General features: G+C 35.5%; 1 protein-coding gene across 1 annotated transcript in view; it reads right to left on the bottom strand.

Moving 5' to 3' along the window:
• The window catches only part of LOC145677243 (kinesin-related protein 2-like), a 335,651-nt gene that overhangs the window by 164,984 nt on the left and 149,068 nt on the right, over positions 1-21,599 (bottom strand). Inside the window, exon 3 of the mRNA XM_081747842.1 lies at positions 842-978. Within this exon, the coding sequence (XP_081603968.1) occupies positions 842-978 (137 nt within the window). The remainder of the gene's footprint in view (positions 1-841; positions 979-21,599) is intronic.

Here is a 21,599-nt window from a genome sequence, read left to right as displayed (position 1 = left end):
GATTACATCGAGAACCGTTGGTCAGATTTCGATGTGATTTTCACGAAGGAATAGATTATTTCCAAGCAAGTTTCTGACTTTGAAATATTTGATCATTTTCAATCTAATTCCTACAACGTCTGATAAACTTATCCTAAAACATGCGATAACCAGATATTAAACAAAGTAACGTGGGTTGCATACAATAAAAGGGGTTAAGAACATCTCTAAATGTTCTAGAGGGGCTTCTTCTAATGGATGTAAATCTTGGTTTGTTTACTACCCATATAAAAAAAATCTATCGAGAATTTTCGCCCCTGAATTGAGGGCTATCAAAGTTGGAGTTTGAACTTAACCAACATTTAAATTATAATAATAATAATAATAATAATAATAATAATAATAATAATAATAATAATAATAATAATAGAATAAATCACGAACTGCTGTTTTTTTACAATAATCTATACATAATCTATACATAATGGGTCTAATAAGCTCTATATAAAATAAGGATTTTCTAAAATCGATGAAATAATATATAGGCCTATGTTAAAAAGTTTTTTAATTGTATAATTATCTAGTGCAAGTTTGTAAGTTGAATGAGACTGACCTAACTCGCAAAAAACAATAAACGTGATCCTCACGTAACAAACGAAGATGATGTTAGATGGTTCAATGAAACAAAATAAAATTAATTAATTTTAAAAATGAGATCACCGCCACGCTCTTTGCATTTAATAATTTCTGTACCTTTAAGAAAGAGAGTATTAATACATAATTATACACGAAGTTCATTATACTGAAGATACATTCATTATTTACTTCTGAGAAACAATGAAATGTAATAACATATTCTTACCAGCTTCTTCCTGGCTGTCCTCATCTTCCTCAACAATGGCCTGCAAGTGGGTAACAATATCAACATGGCGGTTAAGAGCTTCCAGTTGGGAATCTACGTGAAGCAGTTGTGAATTCAAGGATGTCAGATCTTCCGACCTGGAAACAACAAAGTTGAAAACTATTAATATTAGAAATGTATATGATTGGTCAAAATTTAAAGGCAAGGAAAAGTTTAACACTATATTTTAAGTTATATCTAGGAATCATTTACAATATCTGGACAAGAGCCTTTTAGGGTCTAAAAGGAGCTTCAGACAGAGATCTTAAAGATGAAATATATATCCAAAATAACCAAAAATGGACTTGATTCCCTTCTGCACTGAATGCGCCATATATCAATAGTGCTAGTCACCTACTTTCGGGGTAACTAAAAGGAGGCCGACTAGGAGAATTCTAGAATAAACTCATTACTCATGAAATTAATAATAATAATACTATAATGTAAATTATATAAATAAACACATTTCTGGTGACAAATGGCATGATATATTAAAAGATTTGTTGGTTTTCCATTTTAACCTATACAAAACTTAATGTCAAATATAAATTTCTGCTCAAATGACATAAAGAAATGTTAATTTTCATCAAACATTGAATTTTTAATTTTGCCGTGTTCACCTCCTTAATACCTAAAAGTTGACGGAATCAAGATATGTTAAAGCTATTAATAAATATGTTAGGTGAATTAACGTTTTAATTGATTGATATTTGACAACTCAAGACAAGTTACTTGAAGCTGTAAAATTTGAAAAAGTATGCACATATGCTTCTGTCAGTTTACAGATATTTCTTCTAGTTTTTTTTGTAATAGGATTTAGCCTTTCAAATGTTATTTAAGAAAGTGCACCAAATGTTTCGAAGAGGATGGTTCATACAGAAAAAAAATTGAGATTGCTTCTAGTTCTTCTTTTTAAAGAGTACTTTATTACAGACACTAAAGATGACATTACTATACAATCTATCCAGTGTCAACTTGAAAATTCAAGGAGGGAAGAGGTTCTGGGCAGGACCGGATTAAGGGAGGGGCTTAGAGGGCTGTAGCCTCGGGCCCCCAGGTGGACGAGAGCCTTCAATCTGATCAAAATCTCAACTGGTTTTCTAAAAAGAACCATATAAGATACAATCATCATAAGATAAAATTTGACCAAAAATATGAAACAAATTTCTTCGTTTATCGACAGTCTTAATAAACTAGCATAAATCAATAAAAAAAGAAGATCGACTATAGTGCATGAAAATCGTGATTCATATTTTCTCTTTGAATAGAAATGTTCTTCAGTCTTATGTAATTATAGAATATTCAGCCCCAATCCGGCAGAAAAATTAAGTGATTGTGTAGATACACAATAGGTTATATTTGTTTTATGTCTACAAGTTCCGTCTATTAACTCTGTATGCGTGGAGTCGGATAGAATTTTTGACCACAATAATAGACAGTTTACTTCGTTTGTTCCCTAATTTCTCTACGGTACTTTTACCGAAGTGTATTAGGCGAAGTCAGCAGCTGCCACATATTTTTCTAGCCCCAAGCCTCCAGATGGGTTAATCCGGCCCTGGTTCTGGGAAAGATTATGGTGGAGACATACAAATTAATCATATCCGAATTTGATTATCAGAATAAGGCAAAAAACTTTCTGGAACTTCATCTCTTTAGGTTTAATTATGGAGGATGTTCAGAAACAACACCGTTAAAATTTAGGAAATGACTTATTATAGGAAAACGCATATTGTACGTAGCATTGAAAAAGAGACAGAGAGACAAATTGGGAACAAAATGTGAGATCACGGTTGGGTAAAAAGATCGCTGATTTTGAGGAATAGATTTCGTTAATGGGTCAGTGTATGTGGACCAGTAGTTTTTCTGATTTAGTATCACCCTCTTCAAGGAAACCTCATTAATTTTCTCCCTTCCTTTAAGAATAACCCTTACTTCTTTCCATTTCCATGTCCACGTATATATTAATGGCATTTACGGTTCAAAATAATCTCCAAATCTTTTAATCTGACCTTGATGCGATATTTCATTCTCAAATTATGTCAGTTCTCGTCGATGAAATAAAGTTATTCAACCATTTTGTTCTGTAATCTTTATCAGGTTTTCGTATGAGGAAACATTACCCGAAATTTGCCGGTATTGTTTCCAAACACTGGATACAAAGTGACAACGCATCTCACACACAAGTATAAAGGATTCGTTTTCCCGGAGTATAGAGGAAATGACACTGATAGGGAATAGGCTGGGCCTTTACGAAATGGAATAATAATTAACATTTGCGTCTTATCAATGAGCAGAAATTAGGAAATTCTCTTCGAGAAATGCACTGAAATGTACTTTGAATTGGTTTACTGTCTGCATTATTGTATGTATCATATTACTTAAGAAAATATAAGAAATTTATTTATCTGATTATTACAGTATCCTGCTTTAAAATGGTAGACTTGGAAGAGGAAGAATACATATAAAAAAAGAAATCTCTTAACATATTATGCACACTGTATGAATTTTTTATTTCTAAAAAAAGTGAAAGTAATTTGTTCATTGTTTATACTTTCTTTTCTATTCTCTTGTACTTGTGGGTTGCAATTCCCACGCTTTAAGTAAGTCGGTAGAGGCTAATCTTGAACTTGTAAGTAGGCCGGATGCAAAACAAATGGAGCGAAACAGTTGTTGAAGTACATGATACACACCTAAACCGATTTGTACTGCCTCTTCTACCCAACTTCTCAAACCACATTAAAAAGAAAGAAATAAATTGATTTTCCTCCCAGATTGTTATGCGACAAGACAAACATGGATTGCCTGAACATGATTTATACATTGATGACTGATTAAAGCTAATCTCTGCACGTAATGTGCTTTAATGAAAAGTTTAATATTATGTATACGTATCGTATACGAGTAACTATATTTTTTGTATGTGTTTCTTTGCTTGATCATTTTTACAGTCGAGGGCCAACGACTAACTTCTACGTCCTATACCGGAAGCCTCTGTGTCATCTCTGCAATTATCCCGTTCTATTAACTTCTGAGAAAGGAGAAGATCATGAAAGATCACTTACTTCCGGCCAAATTACTTTAATCTTTCCTGTTTATACTGTTCATCAAGCACCGTTGTTTACTCAAACATGAAAAGTGGACAGGTAATAAACATTGAACTTCAATTGTATCGTGTTATGCAAGAACGAACTAAGAGTCATTTTTTAATAATTTTAATAAAACAAAGTGTGAGTTTGATGCTCGGCTAAAGTAAAATGATCTCTTTTACGAAGAAGTGTTGGTGTTTTCTGATGATTTCATTTTTTTACCCTTACGATCTAAAGTGGATTAGGAAGCAAGCGTCACATTTACCTGAATTTTCTAATTTTGTCGCTTAGTTTGCTTTTGCATAATACGGTACAATTCGTAGTTCATAATGAAATCAATTCAACTTCATATATTGTATATGCAACTTAGTCACTACATACAGGATTAAGTAAACTGAATTATGTGACTATCATGTTCTTTTTAACACATAAAAGATTTACTAATGATTCAAAATAAGATTCATTGAACAGGAAATGAAATGAAATGAAACGTTTAAGTTTTACGTTTCACGATTATGTTAAAGGAGACGGTAATGATGAGAAATGAATGAAATGGTGTAATGAAGAAAGTGGGAGGAAAGGGAGTACCCGAGAAAATCCACGCACACGGTGTTTGTCCACCACAAAGCTTACTTAGCACGAGCTGGTATCGAACCAAGGACCCCATACACCAGAGGTGAACGCTCTACCACTGAGCCACCGCGGCCCTTTATTGAACAAGAGTATATGGTAGATAAAACATTAATGAATTAACACTCTCCCAGTGGTTAGCGTGTGCCTTTGGTACATGGCGTCCTGGGTTCGATTCACGGAGAGCGTTGAAATTTTAACACATTATGATGGTTTGGATTCCATTTTAAATTGTATGTCCACGTCTCGTATATCCTTGGCGCTGAAAAGGGACGATAAAGTAAAACCAACCAATTAATGAATTAAGGAATAGTTTGGAGAAAGAACCTTGTAGCTGTGTGCGGTCCTCTGGGCATGATGATGATAATGATGATGGACACTAAAGATTAAGTGGAACTTATCAAATTTTATAAGAACGAAAAAGTCATGGAAACAAAGAAACAGAAATTTAATTAAACAACTTCCATTGTCTATAAATCTAAAATATCACGTATTAGTATTAGTAACTATTTTCCATGAAAATTTGAAAGAAAAAGAAGGAAAAGGAGGAGGAGAAGAAAAGCAAATGCCATACGCAAATCATGTAGGGAACTAAACTGAACAGCGTTTTTGAATATAAGGATGGTCCAGACTGACTTCTTAAGTTAACTACTAAACTGTGGAAGATTGTGGATTACGTTATGCCCTGTATTATTACTACTTCCAAGAATAACAGTAAAGTAAACAAATAAACGCTTGATCGAGTCATACCGAATTATTAACAAAACAATATCCTAATTTTAATGCTCACATCTATCTAGGTATAAACCTATTTGAAAAATAAATCAGGCCCGATTGGGGATCGAACTAGGGCCGTCTTGGTGATAGACAACTTACCGACCATTTAACAGCGACTGTATCATTCAACGGTTCTAACTACAATGAAATAATATCACATTAATTATTAATACTACTGAGTTGCAACCTGTAAAATGCTACGATCATCTCTCTGAACGATGGTTCCGCGGTGGCTCAGTGGTAGAGTGTTCATTTGTGATGCGTGGGGTTCCTGGTTCGATTGCGCCAAGTAGGTTTTGTGGCGGACAAACACTGTATGTATGGTTACTTGAGGTCCTCCCATTCCTCCCACGTCCTTCAGTCCACCACTTCATCCATTCTCATCCATCTCCTGTAGTCTGCGCGGCATAAACGTGGGTCGTAAAACTGAAAAATTGCATTTCATTTTCTCTGAACGATTTCTGCTATGAAAAGTTTAAATTGTGAAAAGTTTCCAAATTCTACAATATTATTAGCGATTAACGAAAAAAAGAGTTAAAAATCAACATAAATCAATCCATAAATCGCATCAAGCTGAATAAAATGATATGGGTGAGTCGAAAAGTGAATGCGTAGTTTTTGATAAAATCATGAAAAATGAATTTGTTTGTAAACCCAAATATTGATGCTGTACGAGTCATGATAGCAATTAAGGCGAAAGTGATACAAGAGCACAAACTCATCTAGTTCTTCCTTATCACACTTGCAAGATAACACTACATAGAATGGTTAACAATAGACTGTTGACGAATGATAGAAGCGTATTTTTTATTTGTTATTATCTATTTCTATTACAGGAACACTTTTCTTATGAAGTATCCGCTGTATTGTTATTGTTATGTATTCATTATTAGCTATATCTTGTTTGATAAATTTTACGAATTATGGTATCTAATGCACTGACTTCTGGTGCGTGGGGTCCCTGGTTCGATCCCTGGCTAAGTAAGTTTGTGGTGGACAATATCGTGTCCGTGGGTTTTCTCGAGGTACTCCCGTTTCCTCCCACTTTCTAATTCCATCATTTTTTCGTTATCATTCACTTGCTGTAATCATCTTCTCCCTTAACCTAAAGGACATAACCGTGGGACGTTAAACTGAAATACACTTATTGAACTCTACTGTAAAACATGATAGTAAATTACAAATTCATTGGAGACTACTTTAGATTTTCTTTCTTATACTTGATGATGCGTGGTGTTAATGTAATCGTCAAGACTATATGTACTTCTCCTCCACCTGAACGACCGCAAATGTCCACTTGACGGATAATGAGTTATTTCGAACAATACCACAAATGTCGGTATTGTAAATGTTGCGTAGCCTAATCGAAACATTGTACAAATAGCTAGGTGCTTAAGATGGATAGGATGAGTCGCTTGCTTGAATGAGATGTAGAGTTCTTGTTGGGATTCGTCTGAAAAAAGGCATCTGGGTAGACCAAGAAAGGGGGGGAAAACGTGAAGATGGGATTTTGTAAAGGAGGTTTTAACGACCCAGCATTAACTCTGCAATAAGTACTTGTATATCAAACTAGCATTAAATTGTGATTAGATTTGTTTCTCCTGCTATAAACTTTTGGTTTTTAAACCAACAATGTTAGTTATAGTTGCCATATGAAATTATTTATTACTGAACACTTTTCCACAAGAAGATGGAAAGGTATGTAAAAAAGCAAGGGAGAATGTGACTCAGGATTAGAAATGTAAAAATCCCTCCAATTTTTTTTTTCACGTTTACTTTGCCGAACATATTTTGGTCTTTCTTATACATTTAAATTTTAATGAAGAAATAGCAGTACGTTTCACTCTTCCTTTTCCATTATAATATGAAAGATCTTCTAATTACCATATTCTGAAGAAATTTTTTAAAAATGAACAATTTCAAGAATATAAACAAGTCTCACAATCAGAGGGTACCACGTGAAAAAGTTTGGTTTGTATGGCAAGATATTTTCTCAGTTAATATTGAAACTGGACGTTGTAACTAACCGCTCTACATTTTATTAGAGAGATGAAATATATTCTTGGAATGCTTAATTAACTGGAGAAAACCACTTCTCTCTATCTGTTATTGTTTTTACTCTATAGTGATCACCATTAAAACATAAAGTGGTTGATTTTATGCTACTTCCGGTTTTAGTAGAGAATACAGTAGGAATGGAATAAATTCTTGGGATGCTTGAAAAAACCGCTTCTCTCTATGTATTATGGTTTTTATTCTATGACGATCAACATTAAAAACAGAATTAGTTGATTCATGCCATTTCCGGTTTAAATAGATGTTAAGAGAGAATATAGTACTTATTCTTAGAACGTTAAATCTCTTCTCACTGCCTCATTGAAACCAGAAGTTGTAGTAAATTTCTATTATAAGTATTATTATTACTATTAATTATTAAGTATTTTGCCTTTTGGCAGATCCTGGGACTGAGTTTTTTCCTTTAAAAAAAAATAGGTGTAGGCCAGGAAATGTTTCTTCCACCTTCCTTGATCTTCAGATTCCTCTTTTAACTCCCAATATTTTCTTCTAGTTTCCAAACCATTGATCAGTTCTGTTCTTCCTATTCCTTGCTTTCCTTCCATCTTTGCTTCTATAGCGCTATAAAGATGATGTCTTCGCAAGGTGTGTCCAATGCAATTGGCTTTCCTACGAAGAATGCTACCTAAAAGCATCCTTTTCTTTCCTACACATTTTAAAATATGTTCGATCTTTGTTACTCTCTCTGTACTTGTTACATACTTTATTCTTTCCAGATACGTGAATACTTGATGTTTCAATACTTGAACTATCAAATCTTCAGGAATAATAATAGTAATAATAATAAACTAAAATTATTATTATTATTATTATTATCTCGTAGAAGATTAAAAGTTAGGAGCTCATTATCGCTCAGGTCATACCATTACAACCAGAAACGTGATATTTGGAAATAATATTTCGGTTTTGTTTAGTGTTGCACACGAGAAGAGGGATTTCTCATCTCGTTTCTAAAACAAAACAAACAAAACCGAGATGACAATTAACATTTTACATTCGACTGGACAAGGCTAACTCAAATTATCGTCCCGCTTTTGAGATAAGAATCGAGACGAGACGAAAAGTATCGTAAACATTTCTCCTTTTATCTCGATTCTCGAAATAGTGTATGTCTTTCTTTGAGTAACAATTGCTCTGTAGATTGAATCTTGTATGCTATTTTGTTACTTTCTACTTTGGAGCTTACAGAATTATGGTCTGTGTAGGTATTTTAATGGTAAAACTTTTATAATTACTTCTGTATATCCTAAAAGCTAGTTTATTATACAGGGTATTTCAAATAACACCGACAACGTTCGGGAGGTGATTCCCGACACCAAGATAAGACAAAAAGTATAGACCAACCTGGGTGCACAAATGCTCCCTTTCGGAGTTACACGCTGCCGAAAACACGAAAAAAATGAAATTTAAAGGTCCATAGCTCCAGTACTATTGGACCTACCGTGATCAGGTCAAGACTTTATTTAGGAACTAGTAGGGTCTATGTGTCCTATCCAAATATCCATGTTTCAAAACCCTGCGGTACTTCTGCAATAATTTTTATAGAGATAGTTGGTGAGTACTTCAAATTATATGCCCGTATCCAAACTCACTCTATAAAAATGTTGCGCGAGTACTTTAGGATTCTGAAACATGTATTTTCGGATAGCGCACATATTAGTTCCTAAGTGAAGTCTTGACCCGACTACGGTAGGTCCCATAGTTTTGGAGCTATGGACCTTTAAACTTCATTTTTTCATGTTTTCGCCAGCCTATAACTGCGAAAGGAAGGAAGTATTTGTGCACCGAGGTTGGTCTATACTTTTTGTCTTATCTTGGTGTCAGGAATCACCTTCCAAACGTTGTCGGTGTTGTTTTGAAACAAGTTCCAAATGAAGTTATGTGTTCTTGGTGTTTGATAAAGCTTGGGTTTTAAACTGTGTTGTGTACTTTCTCCTTCAAAATGAAGTGCACGAAAATAAAAAAAAAAAAAAAAAAACAATAACGACAATAGGCTCGGCTACATAGGCTTTTAAGAGTACATTGATATAAGAAAACATAAAATAATACAGCATTTCGGATATTTAACTTTAAATACTATTATTTTACATTTCAAGTTTGACAGCTCCCTCGTGGCTAAGCGGTTGAGGAACGCACCTTTGGCGTGGGAGACCCGTATTCGATTCCTGGCTGGGCCTCATATGATTCAGATCTCACGTTAAACTGTAGGGCCACGTTTCATATAGTATCGCAGCTGAAAGAGACGCTAAACAGATAACAAATCAAATATTTCAAGTTTGGTAGTTTAATAAGCTTTGAAGTTTAGTTTGATTTAATAATAATAAAAAAAATACTGTTCTTTTTATTTGCATTATAAATTACGAGATTTATTCAAAAAATATTCAACTTTTATTAATTTAATATATATATATGTATTCAAATGCTACAACCTTCTTCAAAGTAGTCCTCTTAGGCTTTCACACACTTATTCCATCGGTCCTTCCACTGTTAGAAGCGCTTATGTACTTTTGGGCTGTCCACAGATGCTCTGCCGCTTCTGCATGACGTCTTCTCTGGAGGCGTCAGAGGCTTTCTTTCAGAGGCATCAGGTTTGGAAAAAGTCAGCAATCACATAGAATCATCATGTCATTACAATAGGGAGCCTGACGAATCAATGTGTATCCAGAAAAGTGTATCAAATGTGAAGATTACGCAATGAAGGTGCCCATTGCTTTATCCCACAAGGCCTGTCAAATCTTGTGGACGGTTTGCATTTGGGATCTCCACGATTAACACAAAATTAAATGCAAAGCGTTGTTGAAGTTTAATTTTGCCAAAATTTTTGTCTAAAACTAAATTCCGACGCCATTCACTTATTATTCATTAGCGGTCTGTCGGAGACTGGCTGCTTCTGCTGGCTGGAAAGATGTGCATTAGGATCACCCACATACAAGTATCAAACCATAACTCCTTAGCTACATTTGTTTACTTCCAAAAAAATAAGGTAGGGTATTTTTTTTGAAAAAAAAAAACGTAAATTTTTACAGGAAAATTATGCCAGGTACAAGCTTAAACCTAATGCAATAAATTTATGTAAAAAGTAATTCCCTATATTTAAATAATCATAGTTATAGCTTATTTTATAAGCAAGATACAACATTTTTAAGTTTGACTTTTTCGAAATTTCAAGGAGCAAGGGGGAAGCTCGCTCCTCAAGGCAGGGAACTTTTTGGCTTTTATTTCCTTGAGGTCGACATGTTTATCCAAAATGTTAAAACTTTATAGTTTCTTCTATGTTATCTAATTGCAATGGACTATAATGAATTACAAGCTTGGATTTCCGAATACAACTTAAACATACTAAAACTATGCTGTATATTAACAATCAAATTTATTTAAATTAAAAATTAGAGACTAAAATGAAAATTTTTGTTATTCAAACATCTCTATATTGTTTCGGATCATTGTTACTTTATAATTAAATAATCAACAAACGGTCGCTAAGAAATCAGTTTCTTTTATTTGCGCGGTGTGGTTCTACGTAGATTATAGAAATACAGGTAAGTCATCCCCACTTTTTTTTCTAGTAGCGTTGAGGATAAAAACGTTACTAGGAATATGTGAAACCTATTTACTATACTGTATACTAGAATTACCATGAATTTACGTAAATATGGTAGTTTGCTAACTTGGCTGTTAACATTACTTAGGGGCAACGGAGGGAAGGGGAACAGCGCCCCGGAACAAGACCTTCTATGAAAAGGAAGCTTTGACGGTTGTTTACCTTAATGGTATCTTCCTCAGATTCCTTTCCCCTTAGTAATTTGCAGGCCATGGGCGCTGAGGGCCTATATACAATCAATTGGCATCTTCTCAGGCCCGGCAAATTCCCGAAAGATGCTTAAATGTAAGAAAATAATTATGAACTCAGTTCCTTAAACTACAAACTACTGTAGAGATTTGCAATTCTACCAGTGAGCTATATTTCCCAAATTAACGATTAGTTTCTTTTCTTTCTTCAAAACGACGACGAAAGCATTCCTACCGAATGCACAAGCGTAAGACTACAGTATATCCTATGTTTTAAATTGTTAACTTTAGTTGCACAAAATACTAAATTATTATTATTATTATTATTATTATTATTATTATTATTATTATTATTATTATTATTATTATTATTATTATTATTATTATTATTATTATTATTACTGCTAGTAATACTGTGCATTGTAGAAGCTAGCAGCAACCCTTCCACTTCCCTCTTACTAATTTGAACTACAAACTATACAAGTACGCCTCTAATCTCGAAGAAAATACACATTATGTTTTGTAAAAGTCGGAGTACTATATTTTAAGAAAATGTTACGGAATATTGTATTTACAATTGGAAGAGGGGAATTTCACCCCTCATTATTCACTCTTTTCAACACTAACACGGGAAGGTCTCACAAGTTGTCGCTCAATTCTCATTGCCACATAGCACAGAGCATCATGAGAAATGAAAATGAGCAAAATTGAATGTGCTATGGACCAGAAGAATAGGAGCTAGGGGGCTTCAAAATTTGAATATCTTAAAAATTATATCATGGAATTTTGTACGTTTAAAGTAAATATCTTGAAAACGTTAAAACAATAAAAACAAAAGTTGCACAATATAATGAGAACAAAACACCCTTTCGAAAACCACAGTGTTGCCATAGGTTAAGCAGTGTTGCCAACTCAGCATAAAATATTTTGTTTGAAATAGCACCATACACAAGTGTGCACAGATTTAAAATGCGCTATTATTACTAAACATAATAGTGGAGTGTATTGGTACAGTGTTGCACACTGTTGAAGTTACATGTGCTGAAAATGTTTAATGGAGAAGTCTGATAATGTGGCAACAGATGGTAATAAAGGAAGTATTGGGAAAAAGTGAAGGTTTTGCATTATACTTCTGTAATCCCGGTGAATAAGCAGACAACCCGCGAAAACAAAATGATACATGCGAGGAAAGAAACACGTGTTTTCTAATTCTGTAAACTGATTCTCCAGATTATGTTATTAATAACTGGAAGAGTACTTTCTTGGTTTATGTCTTCCGTGTTATGTGATATACTGTATTATTTTACTTCCTCTTCTACACACCATATGATTATGTTTGTACACTGTAATATTAGTCTACCATATTCATATTGGAAATATAATTATTTTATTACTGTACTATGTTATTTCGTTTTTTTTAGTCGGCCCTGATAGTCGTGTGGTCTACAGTACAAGGCTAGACAACGAACATATTAGGGATAGCGGGCTCCAATCCCGTCTGGGGTATGTTTTTGTTGTACTTTTTACCTTACATTTCATTGTTAGCTATCTCTTTCATAGTGGGTAATATACCACTGTTCACTATAGGTACCATCCTATACAGCTTCGGAGCTGACACCGAACGTAAAAATGACATCATTCAATTTCGTTTTTCAAATGCATCAATATTTTGTGACACTGCTGACATTTTTGCTATGTTATACCAGAAAACAGTGACTTACTTCTTTTTTTGCCTTTAAGTGCCTTCGGACTTATATCCAATTTTATTGTTGCTATTTGATAAAGTATTCATAATACAACTACAAGCTTTCTAAGAATAAGAGATATCAGAACACACGTTTCAAATCTGGCAATAACTCATTTTCAGAAAAAAATGACTTACTCCCCTCTGCCTTTAAGGTCTGGATATATATAGGGGCGGATCCAGGATATGATCAAGGGAGGGGCTAAACCATATTTTGCCGTTTTATCCAGTGTAAAGCAGGATTTAAGCTCATTTTATCCAGTGTATACCTGAGCGTCAAAGGGGGTGGTATAGCCCCTATAGCCCCCTTGGATCCGCCATTGTATATATATATATATATATATATATATATATATATATATATATATATATATATATATATATATATATATATATATATATATATATATATATATAATCATGGTTCGTCAGCTTCTCCCCCGGACTACAATGTTTTTTTTTTTTTAAAAAAAAAACAGAAATGATTTATATTGTGGTATTGAGAATACTAATGATTTTGATCAATGCTACAACGAAATGATATTTGTCTTTATACAGTTCGTTAACTTTGTGGGAGTTCCAATACTCTCAAATTGAAAGATTTTTTTCGTATATTCTTTCTCTCTCAACTTCCATAAGTTTTTTTGTCTTCTTACTATTTATTTCTTTTTCATATGTATTCTCAGCGTGCTAAATTTTGTCCCCCTCTAAAGAAATAAGAAAAAGAAGAAAAGAGAGAAAAGAAAAGTGTGCAGGTGAAATTTATGTAGTTCTTTATTTTTCATTGACTTTTATTGTGAGTCACTCGTGATGGGTGAAAACTACGAAGTTATCACATAACATTTCAGATTATTACATCGCATTCCCTACCAGGCCAGTTTACAGCATTCTCGTATTTCGGAATTCAAGTACAAAACCCAAACGCATTATAAGGCACTCCAATGAAATTAGTCCTTTCAAAAACGGAGTCGGATTGACTAGAATTTCATATTTATTTCTAATTTAGTTAGAATCTGGTAGTTAAAAAATATCAACTCCTGACCAGAAACGTTTACGTCGTTTCTTTGGTTTTACATTTGATTATATAAACATTATTTGCCATAAACAGTATATTATAATAATTACTGTATTAACAAATGTGCAAATGCATACAATCATCCTCTGAAATATTCCCGTTGTCTGTAGCGTAGTGCCATCTACAGCGGAGTGTTTAAATTAACTTCTTTCGTTTCCTACGCCACTTATAGATGGCAACACGATGCAGTATTCCACTGTGGAATACTGCATCGTGTTGCCATCTATAAGTGGAGTAGGAAACGAAAGAAGTTAATTCAAACACTCCGCTAGAGTAAATGAAAGTTACACGAGTAATGACATAGCAGTCATTTTGGAATATTTGAGAATTGTTTCGGATGTCTTGATTGGCTAATCATTTGCTTCAGAATTGTACATTGGCAATTTCATTCTTGAGTGAAGAATGAGTTGCATTTCTCATACAACTTCCATTACTTTTGTCTCGTACGGCAGTTCCACATGAGAGGTACGTGCCACCACACAACAGTACTGACTTCCTTAGTCTTTTTCAAAATTAATTACAATTAGTTAACGGTAATTAATGAACCATGTCATTCTTCACGTTTGTTAATGGAATATTTATTTATGAAATATGAACTAAATTGTTATTTCAGTTTTCGAAAAAATCAAGTGAGAATTTATGTCCACCAATATTTATACCTATCCTTACGGATTTCCGACGGAAAAGCGGGGCCAGCTGATTTATTATAGAAGAATTAAGTAACCGCCTATTGCGACAGTGTTTATGTCCGCCGTTGCGGGTGACTTATTATTATTTTCGTAGTTTGTAACATTAAAAATGGACAATTATTAAAACAAGCTATGAAAAAAAAAAAAAAACATTAAAGAAAGTCATATATAGGAAGCAAGCTTCGCGGTGTACTTAATGTAAATCGAAATGACATTAACTTATGTTCAGGTCAGAGGGAATAATGAAACATATTTTTGGTATAGGTAAAGTTACTTTATTTAAACAAACAAACAAAAAAAATAACACTAAATCATGGAGCACAGAAATATTTCTCGCCTAAGGTGTCAAAATATCTAGAGCCGGCCCTAAGGGAAAGTATTATAAATGATATTTTAGATTAGCTATTATGAATGAAAAATGGACAGAATAGTTATTGCCGTTTTTAAGAAAATAATCCAAGACAACAGGGGCGTAAATAAGGGACCTGTAGACCCTGCATTAGGGGGGCCTCAAGCCACCACGGGGTCCCATTTCGTGAAGTAGGACGTAGAGAAGGGGCCCCACTCCACGTAGTCTGCGAGGTGGCTCCCGAGCCCTTAGTTACGCCGCTGCAAGGCAAACTCATTGTCACTAGTAAACTCTCTTCTTTACTTTTTCTGAGAAAAATCAGTTGTGTTATACAAGATATATATTATGGTTCAAACGGGGATGAATTTTACCTCCGGAATGTTTTACCTCAGGAAGAACCACCATGTTTATTTATTTTCTTCCATCCATCCGGGGAAAAATATAATGTATTTGGTCTAGGAATTAATTCGTGCGGTTGGTACGCACACATTGAAGCTGTAGTACAAACACAAAATACATAAATACCTTAAGAAAAATATTGTCCATCGCTAGCCACCACTTTCGCCCATCTGTCAGGCAATGTACGGATTCCGTGGCGAAAGAAGTCCTCATCCTTGGAAGCGATCCAGTCAGAGACCCATGTTTCGATATCTTCTGAAGAAGTAAACCGCTGTCCAATCAAATCGTTGTTCATGCAATCGAACGAGTAGTAGTCCGAAGGAGCAACGTCTGGTGAATACGGCGGGTGGGGTAAAACTTCCCATCCGACATTTTCTAAATAGGTTTTGACCGGTTTTGCGACATGTGGGCGAGCGTTATCATGTTGAACAATAAGTTTATCATGTCTGTTCTCCCATTCTGGTCGTGTTCTGGCCAGAGCTTGCTTCAAACGCATTAATTGTCGTCGATAACGTTCTCCATTCATAGTTTCACCCGGTTGCAGCAGCTCATAGTACACCACACCTTTCATATCCCACCATATGCACAGCATAACCTTTGCACAGTGAATATCTCGTTTTGGTTGTGATGGACCTGGTTCACCTGGTTTCACCCAGGCCTTTTTTCGTTTAGGGTTCTCGTAATGGATCCACTTCTCATCACCCGTAATAATTCGATGCAGAAACCCCTTTCTGCGCTGTCGTTGAAGCAGCAATTCGCAAATGGTTTTTCGTCTTTCAACGTCTCTGTCTTTCAATTCATGTGGAACCCAATGTGACATCTTTTGAATCATTCCCATGGTTTTCAAGCGTTTGGAGACTGTTGTTTGATCAACGCCTAATGCTGCTGCAAGTTGTTCCTGCGTTTGACACGAATCCTGCTCGAGCAATGCTGTCAATTCTTCGTCTTGAAATTTTTTTGGCTGTCCAGCTCGCTCTTGGTCTGCCAAGCCGAAATCACCACTTCTAAACCGTGCAAACCACTTCTGACACGTTCGCTCAGCTAGAGCATGGTCACCATACACTTCCACCAAAATACGATGACTTTCAGTCGCACTTTTCTGCATGTTAAAGTAATGCAGCAGGACACCCCGCAAAAACACTTTATCAGGCACAAATTGCGCCATGTTCACTTAACTACAAACTGGTGTTGTTGACGCTTTAATCCACTGTCCTATACTACGAACGATACGCGATGACAGGGGTTTGCAACACATGTGTGGATACACGGAACTGTGGGACGCTCCGTTCGTTGCGCCATCTCTTGTCCACCCGCACGAATTAATTCCTAGACCAAATAGTACGGTAGTATTCCCATTTCCTTTCCACATCTCCATGCCGTTGACCACTTTGTGGTTCATCCGCCTTTTAGGACAGTTTCCCCTCCTAAGGACAAAAAGGTGCCTTGACCTCCACCCGCTCATCCGCCCTCCGAAAACGCCGTTGGCACTTGGTAGAGGCTGATTCCTTATCCCGGGAGTCGGTCGGACCCCACCTACGTTAGCCGCCTAAGATGTCGTCCGCTTTCTCCCGCGAGGAGGTGTAGGTTGGGATTTTCCTTTCGTTTAAGATGAGACTTTTCTCAAACCTATCCAGTACTTACAGTAATGTTATTAATGCAATGAAATAAGAACAAAATCGCTACACTCGATTTTGAGAAAGTCGTCCGAAAAAAACCCTCGAAAAAATACTTCTATCATATTACAGGTGTTTGCTTCCAGATTCTTATGCATTGTTTGTCCAGTATAATAAGTCGATTCTTCACATCACTTTGTAAAAAAGTAACTTTGGGGTGAACAGGATTTGAACTTGTGTTAGATAGCTGTATTTATTCATAAGGTCATTATGTTACCCCTACACTATCAAGCCACCTGTAAATACAACCCAAATATTACTTACTTTAGCCCTGATCTTTGGAAAGAACCAAAGTGCACAATTAGTGTTGCGACGAGATGAGACGGAACCCTTTTTGACGAGACACGAGACGAGACAACTACTTGTCTCGAAAACGAGACGAGACGTCTCGTGAAATGTCTCGTCTCGTCTCGTGTCTCGAAAATGCAAACGCTGGCGGGAAAATCCAAGATTGAAGTTGCCAATGGTCATATAGATTGCAAAAGGAAAATCCCCTTTGTGAGAAAAGATTTTGAAAGGCCTTCATAGAAAAGTGTCCTCTGTCTATTGAATGAAACAATCGTGATAAATGAGCTTCCAGAAATATCATCCTTAATGTCTTGTCCCAAATTCCTCTTGCTGTAAACTGAGGAATTCTCTACTTTTTTCCATTTCTGGCTGGAATTATGAAAACAAAACAAAGACAGGGAAGATTTTTACAAGCTCAAGAAACCGAACTACCACCACCATCCATTCAATTTGAAAGCTGGGTACACTCTTCACAGTGCTCTTTATTCTTTTTGCGAATTGCACCGAAAACGGCAATTGAAGCACGTCATATTGCAACTAAATTTTTTCTCCTCTTTCTCTCTCCCTCTCTCTCTCGCGCGCGTGCACACACCCAAACATACACAAACACTTTTACCATTTTACCAATCGCTAGCTTAGGGGCTTCTTCAATATACAGCAGTCGTGTTGTAAAATTCAGCTCTTCGTTTGGAAACCGGGCGAAGGACAAAGAAAGCCAAGATACTGTAGACGAACCCTTCAAATTGTTGGTTGCATTCAGTAGATTTATGATGCTAACGATAACACTGGAGGTGAAGAGGTTTTACAGGGGTATTTATTTTGTTCATTGAAATGCTGGATCTGACCAGAGTGCGAAATTGCCCTCTGCTTCCATGTTGAGAGGAGGATATTACTTCCCTTTCCCAGTGAATAATATTAATTAGAACCTGAATTATCTTCAGAAACGGTTTCCTACAGGCACATAAGACCATTCGAACTTGATAAGTGTAAAGAACATTTGGTATAATATTCATGGAACTCCGTTGAAAGCAGAAAATATCATGAGTTCTCGCAAAATTCGAACACTGAAGAACATAATTAACAAAAAAGAAATAGGATACTAAACCATATTCTCCCCAAATTTTTTCAGACTGAAATCCTCTTATCCCGCACGATTTCGCCCCCTGACACTGATACGAAAAGACAAGTGCTGTTAAAATCCATAAACATGACCCTTCTGGGACTCAACCCGGGGTCTTCGAGCCGATGGTATATCGCGCAGACCGCTCGACTTTGTATGAAAGTGTACGTTGTACGATCATGAATAGATCACGACAATATAAGAAAATGTTAAAAAAAAGTCGCCATCATTAATCGAAAATGGCCACCCAAAAATCATTTTTTACACCACTAGCTAATCTGGGGGTACCGTCATGAGTGTGTTACGCATACGGGGCGAACACCATATAGGGGCACAGACCCCGCGGGTATGGGGACAGATTTGTAAAATGGGGTGTAGAATTTCCCCCAAGCATTCTTTCCTCCGATGTGTCGTTCAGCTTCCAGTACTGTGGCATTTTAAATAGAGCTTATTGTGCAGTAACCTATAAAATTGGAATTAAATACTTTTATTAACAACTAACTAACTCTATGGCCTATGGAACCCGGAGGTTCAATGCCGCGTTCACAAAAGCTCTTCACTGACTTCTATCCTTAGCTAACTGCATCCAGTTTCTACTTTGTATTCCTATCTCTGCGAGATCCATCTTAATATTGTCCTTCCATCTGCGCCTAGGTCTTCGTAATGGTCTTTTTCCGATTGGTCTTCCAGTCAAGACTTTAAAAGCGTTTCTACTTTCTTCCATTCTAACTACGTAACCCGCCCACCTAAGCCTCCTATCCTAGACTTGACGACCCTAACAATGTTGGGTAAACCATATAACTTATGTCCTCGTTATGAAGTTTCCGCCATTCCCCATTACCGTTCCTCTTGGGTCCGAATATTCGTCTCAGGATTTTGTTCTCAAATACTTTCATTCTATGATCTTCTCTCAGAATAAGCGACCATGTTTAGCAACCATACAGAACAACAGGCATGATTATCGTTTTGTATATTTTAAGCTTCAGATTCCTCGACAGAATTTGCAACGACAAGAGATTTAAACCGAATAGTAACACAAATTCCCTGCTTTTAGTCGCCATTTAATTTCTTCGTGAATGTGATTTTCCTCTGTTAATACTCTGTTCCTACTTTTATTACTCAATAAAATTATTTTGTTAAAAGCTATTTTTTTTCAATAATTGGAACAAATCTAAACATGCTAAATTGGAAAGTAGTTTTTGGATTGGTCTGGGTTCACTGCAAAAGCTATAGGCTGCAATATGTGAAATACCTATACCTAGGTATATCTTTCTGGAATATATGAAATCAAGTGTCTTCGTCTTTGATGTACCTATGAGCAATTTACTGTATATTCGTGTATTGAAACTCATGAAATAAATTTCAATGTTTTAGAATGTAAACAAAAGAAGTCAGGGTCGAGGAGAATCAGACAACTAACAGCAGAGAAATATTATCTTGTAAACTATTTGTCCTTGCCTTGTGAGCTTTTTTGAATTTATTTTTAAGTCGTTTAGGCAACTTTAGCTCATGCTGAATGGATGATGATGAGAAAATTAGTAGAATGAAGAAAGTGGTAGGATACGAGGCAACTCCTAGAAAACAGACACACACGTTTTTTCACCACAAAAGTTCACATGGCACTAACCGAGATCGAACCGACTACCACACGCATCAGAGGTGAGTGCTTCACGGTGTACTTTATTTTTTAGCTACCGTGAAATTTCTTGTCTTGTGTGTTCTAGAACTTTGTTGTATCTTGATAAGCATGGTACAGTCTGCCACATTTTACTTTCATTCGTATGATATTTTACGAGACAAGACGAGACAAAACGAGACAAACGAGACGAGACAGAACCCTTCGAGACGAGACAATAGACGAGACGAGCATATCTTTGCGAGACGAGACACGAGACGAAACATGCTTTGTACGAGCCGAGACGAGACAGCCTAAAGTCTCGTCTCGTCTCGTCTCGTGGCAACACTATGCACAATGACATTCATTTATTCGACGGCCTAGTGAGAAATTAATGCCCACTAATAAAGGTAAAATATACAATCCAGGAAAAATTACAGAAATAAAATATATTTTGCAGTAATTTTGCCGTGCAAGTACACAATTACGTGAATAATAATAATAATAATAATAATAATAATAATAATAATAATAATAATAATAATAATAATAATAATAATAATAATAATATAAATGTTCACATTTTCAGTAGTCTATTATTATTATTATTATTATTATTATTATTATTATTATTATTATTATTATTATTATTATTATTATTATTATCAATTACCCGCTTCGTGGGTTAAATTGAGAGAAAATAGTAATATGTTCCATTACTCAGTCACTGTTTAGTGTTACTAAAGCGCTCTTTGATATCAGTCATTTTCGATGAGTTTTATATATCCCCTCCCCACCCTGTTGTGAGGAACGGCATCTGCATTGTCATTGTTCATCTCAGCGAGCTGGAAAACTTTGAATTCGACACTGATATTGGTTATTTCGATCATTTTTATATGTCTCCCCCTGCTCCATGTTGCGGGGCTGAATTTGGATTTAAACAGCATCAGACAAGATACTGTTAATCTCAGCGACTCCAAGAATAAGAGATTTGCAATTAATACCTGTCATTTTTCGATATTTTTTAAATGTCGCTTCTCCTCCGACTTCCTTAAATTACACCTTGAAAGTGATATGACAGAAACCATCTCAGATTCGAACTTCAATCTTGGTTGAAAATTTGATCGAGATTTGTTTGGTGGTTTAAGAGTCATTAAGTTTTATTTATTTTATATATATATCTCCTTCTGCCATTTTCCTCCCCTAGCTCTCCCGTGAAAGTGAAATGATAAAAATCATCTCAGGTCCGAACCTCACCTATGTTAAAAATTTGATCGAAATTGATCCTTTGTTTCACGAGTTATCAAGTTTTATTTATTCTTTTTAACTCCTCCCTCTCCTCAACCTTAAGTTATATCGTCAAAGTAAATAGATAAATGCCATCTTAGGCCCGAACTTCATCTATGTTG

Source organism: Thermobia domestica, chromosome 2 (assembly GCF_964235325.1).
Source record: "Thermobia domestica chromosome 2, izTheDome1.hap1.1, whole genome shotgun sequence".
Classification (NCBI taxonomy): Eukaryota; Metazoa; Arthropoda; class Insecta; order Zygentoma; family Lepismatidae; genus Thermobia; species Thermobia domestica.
The sequence above is the reverse complement of the archived record's forward strand: the minus strand, read 5'-3'. Positions and strand labels throughout refer to the sequence as shown.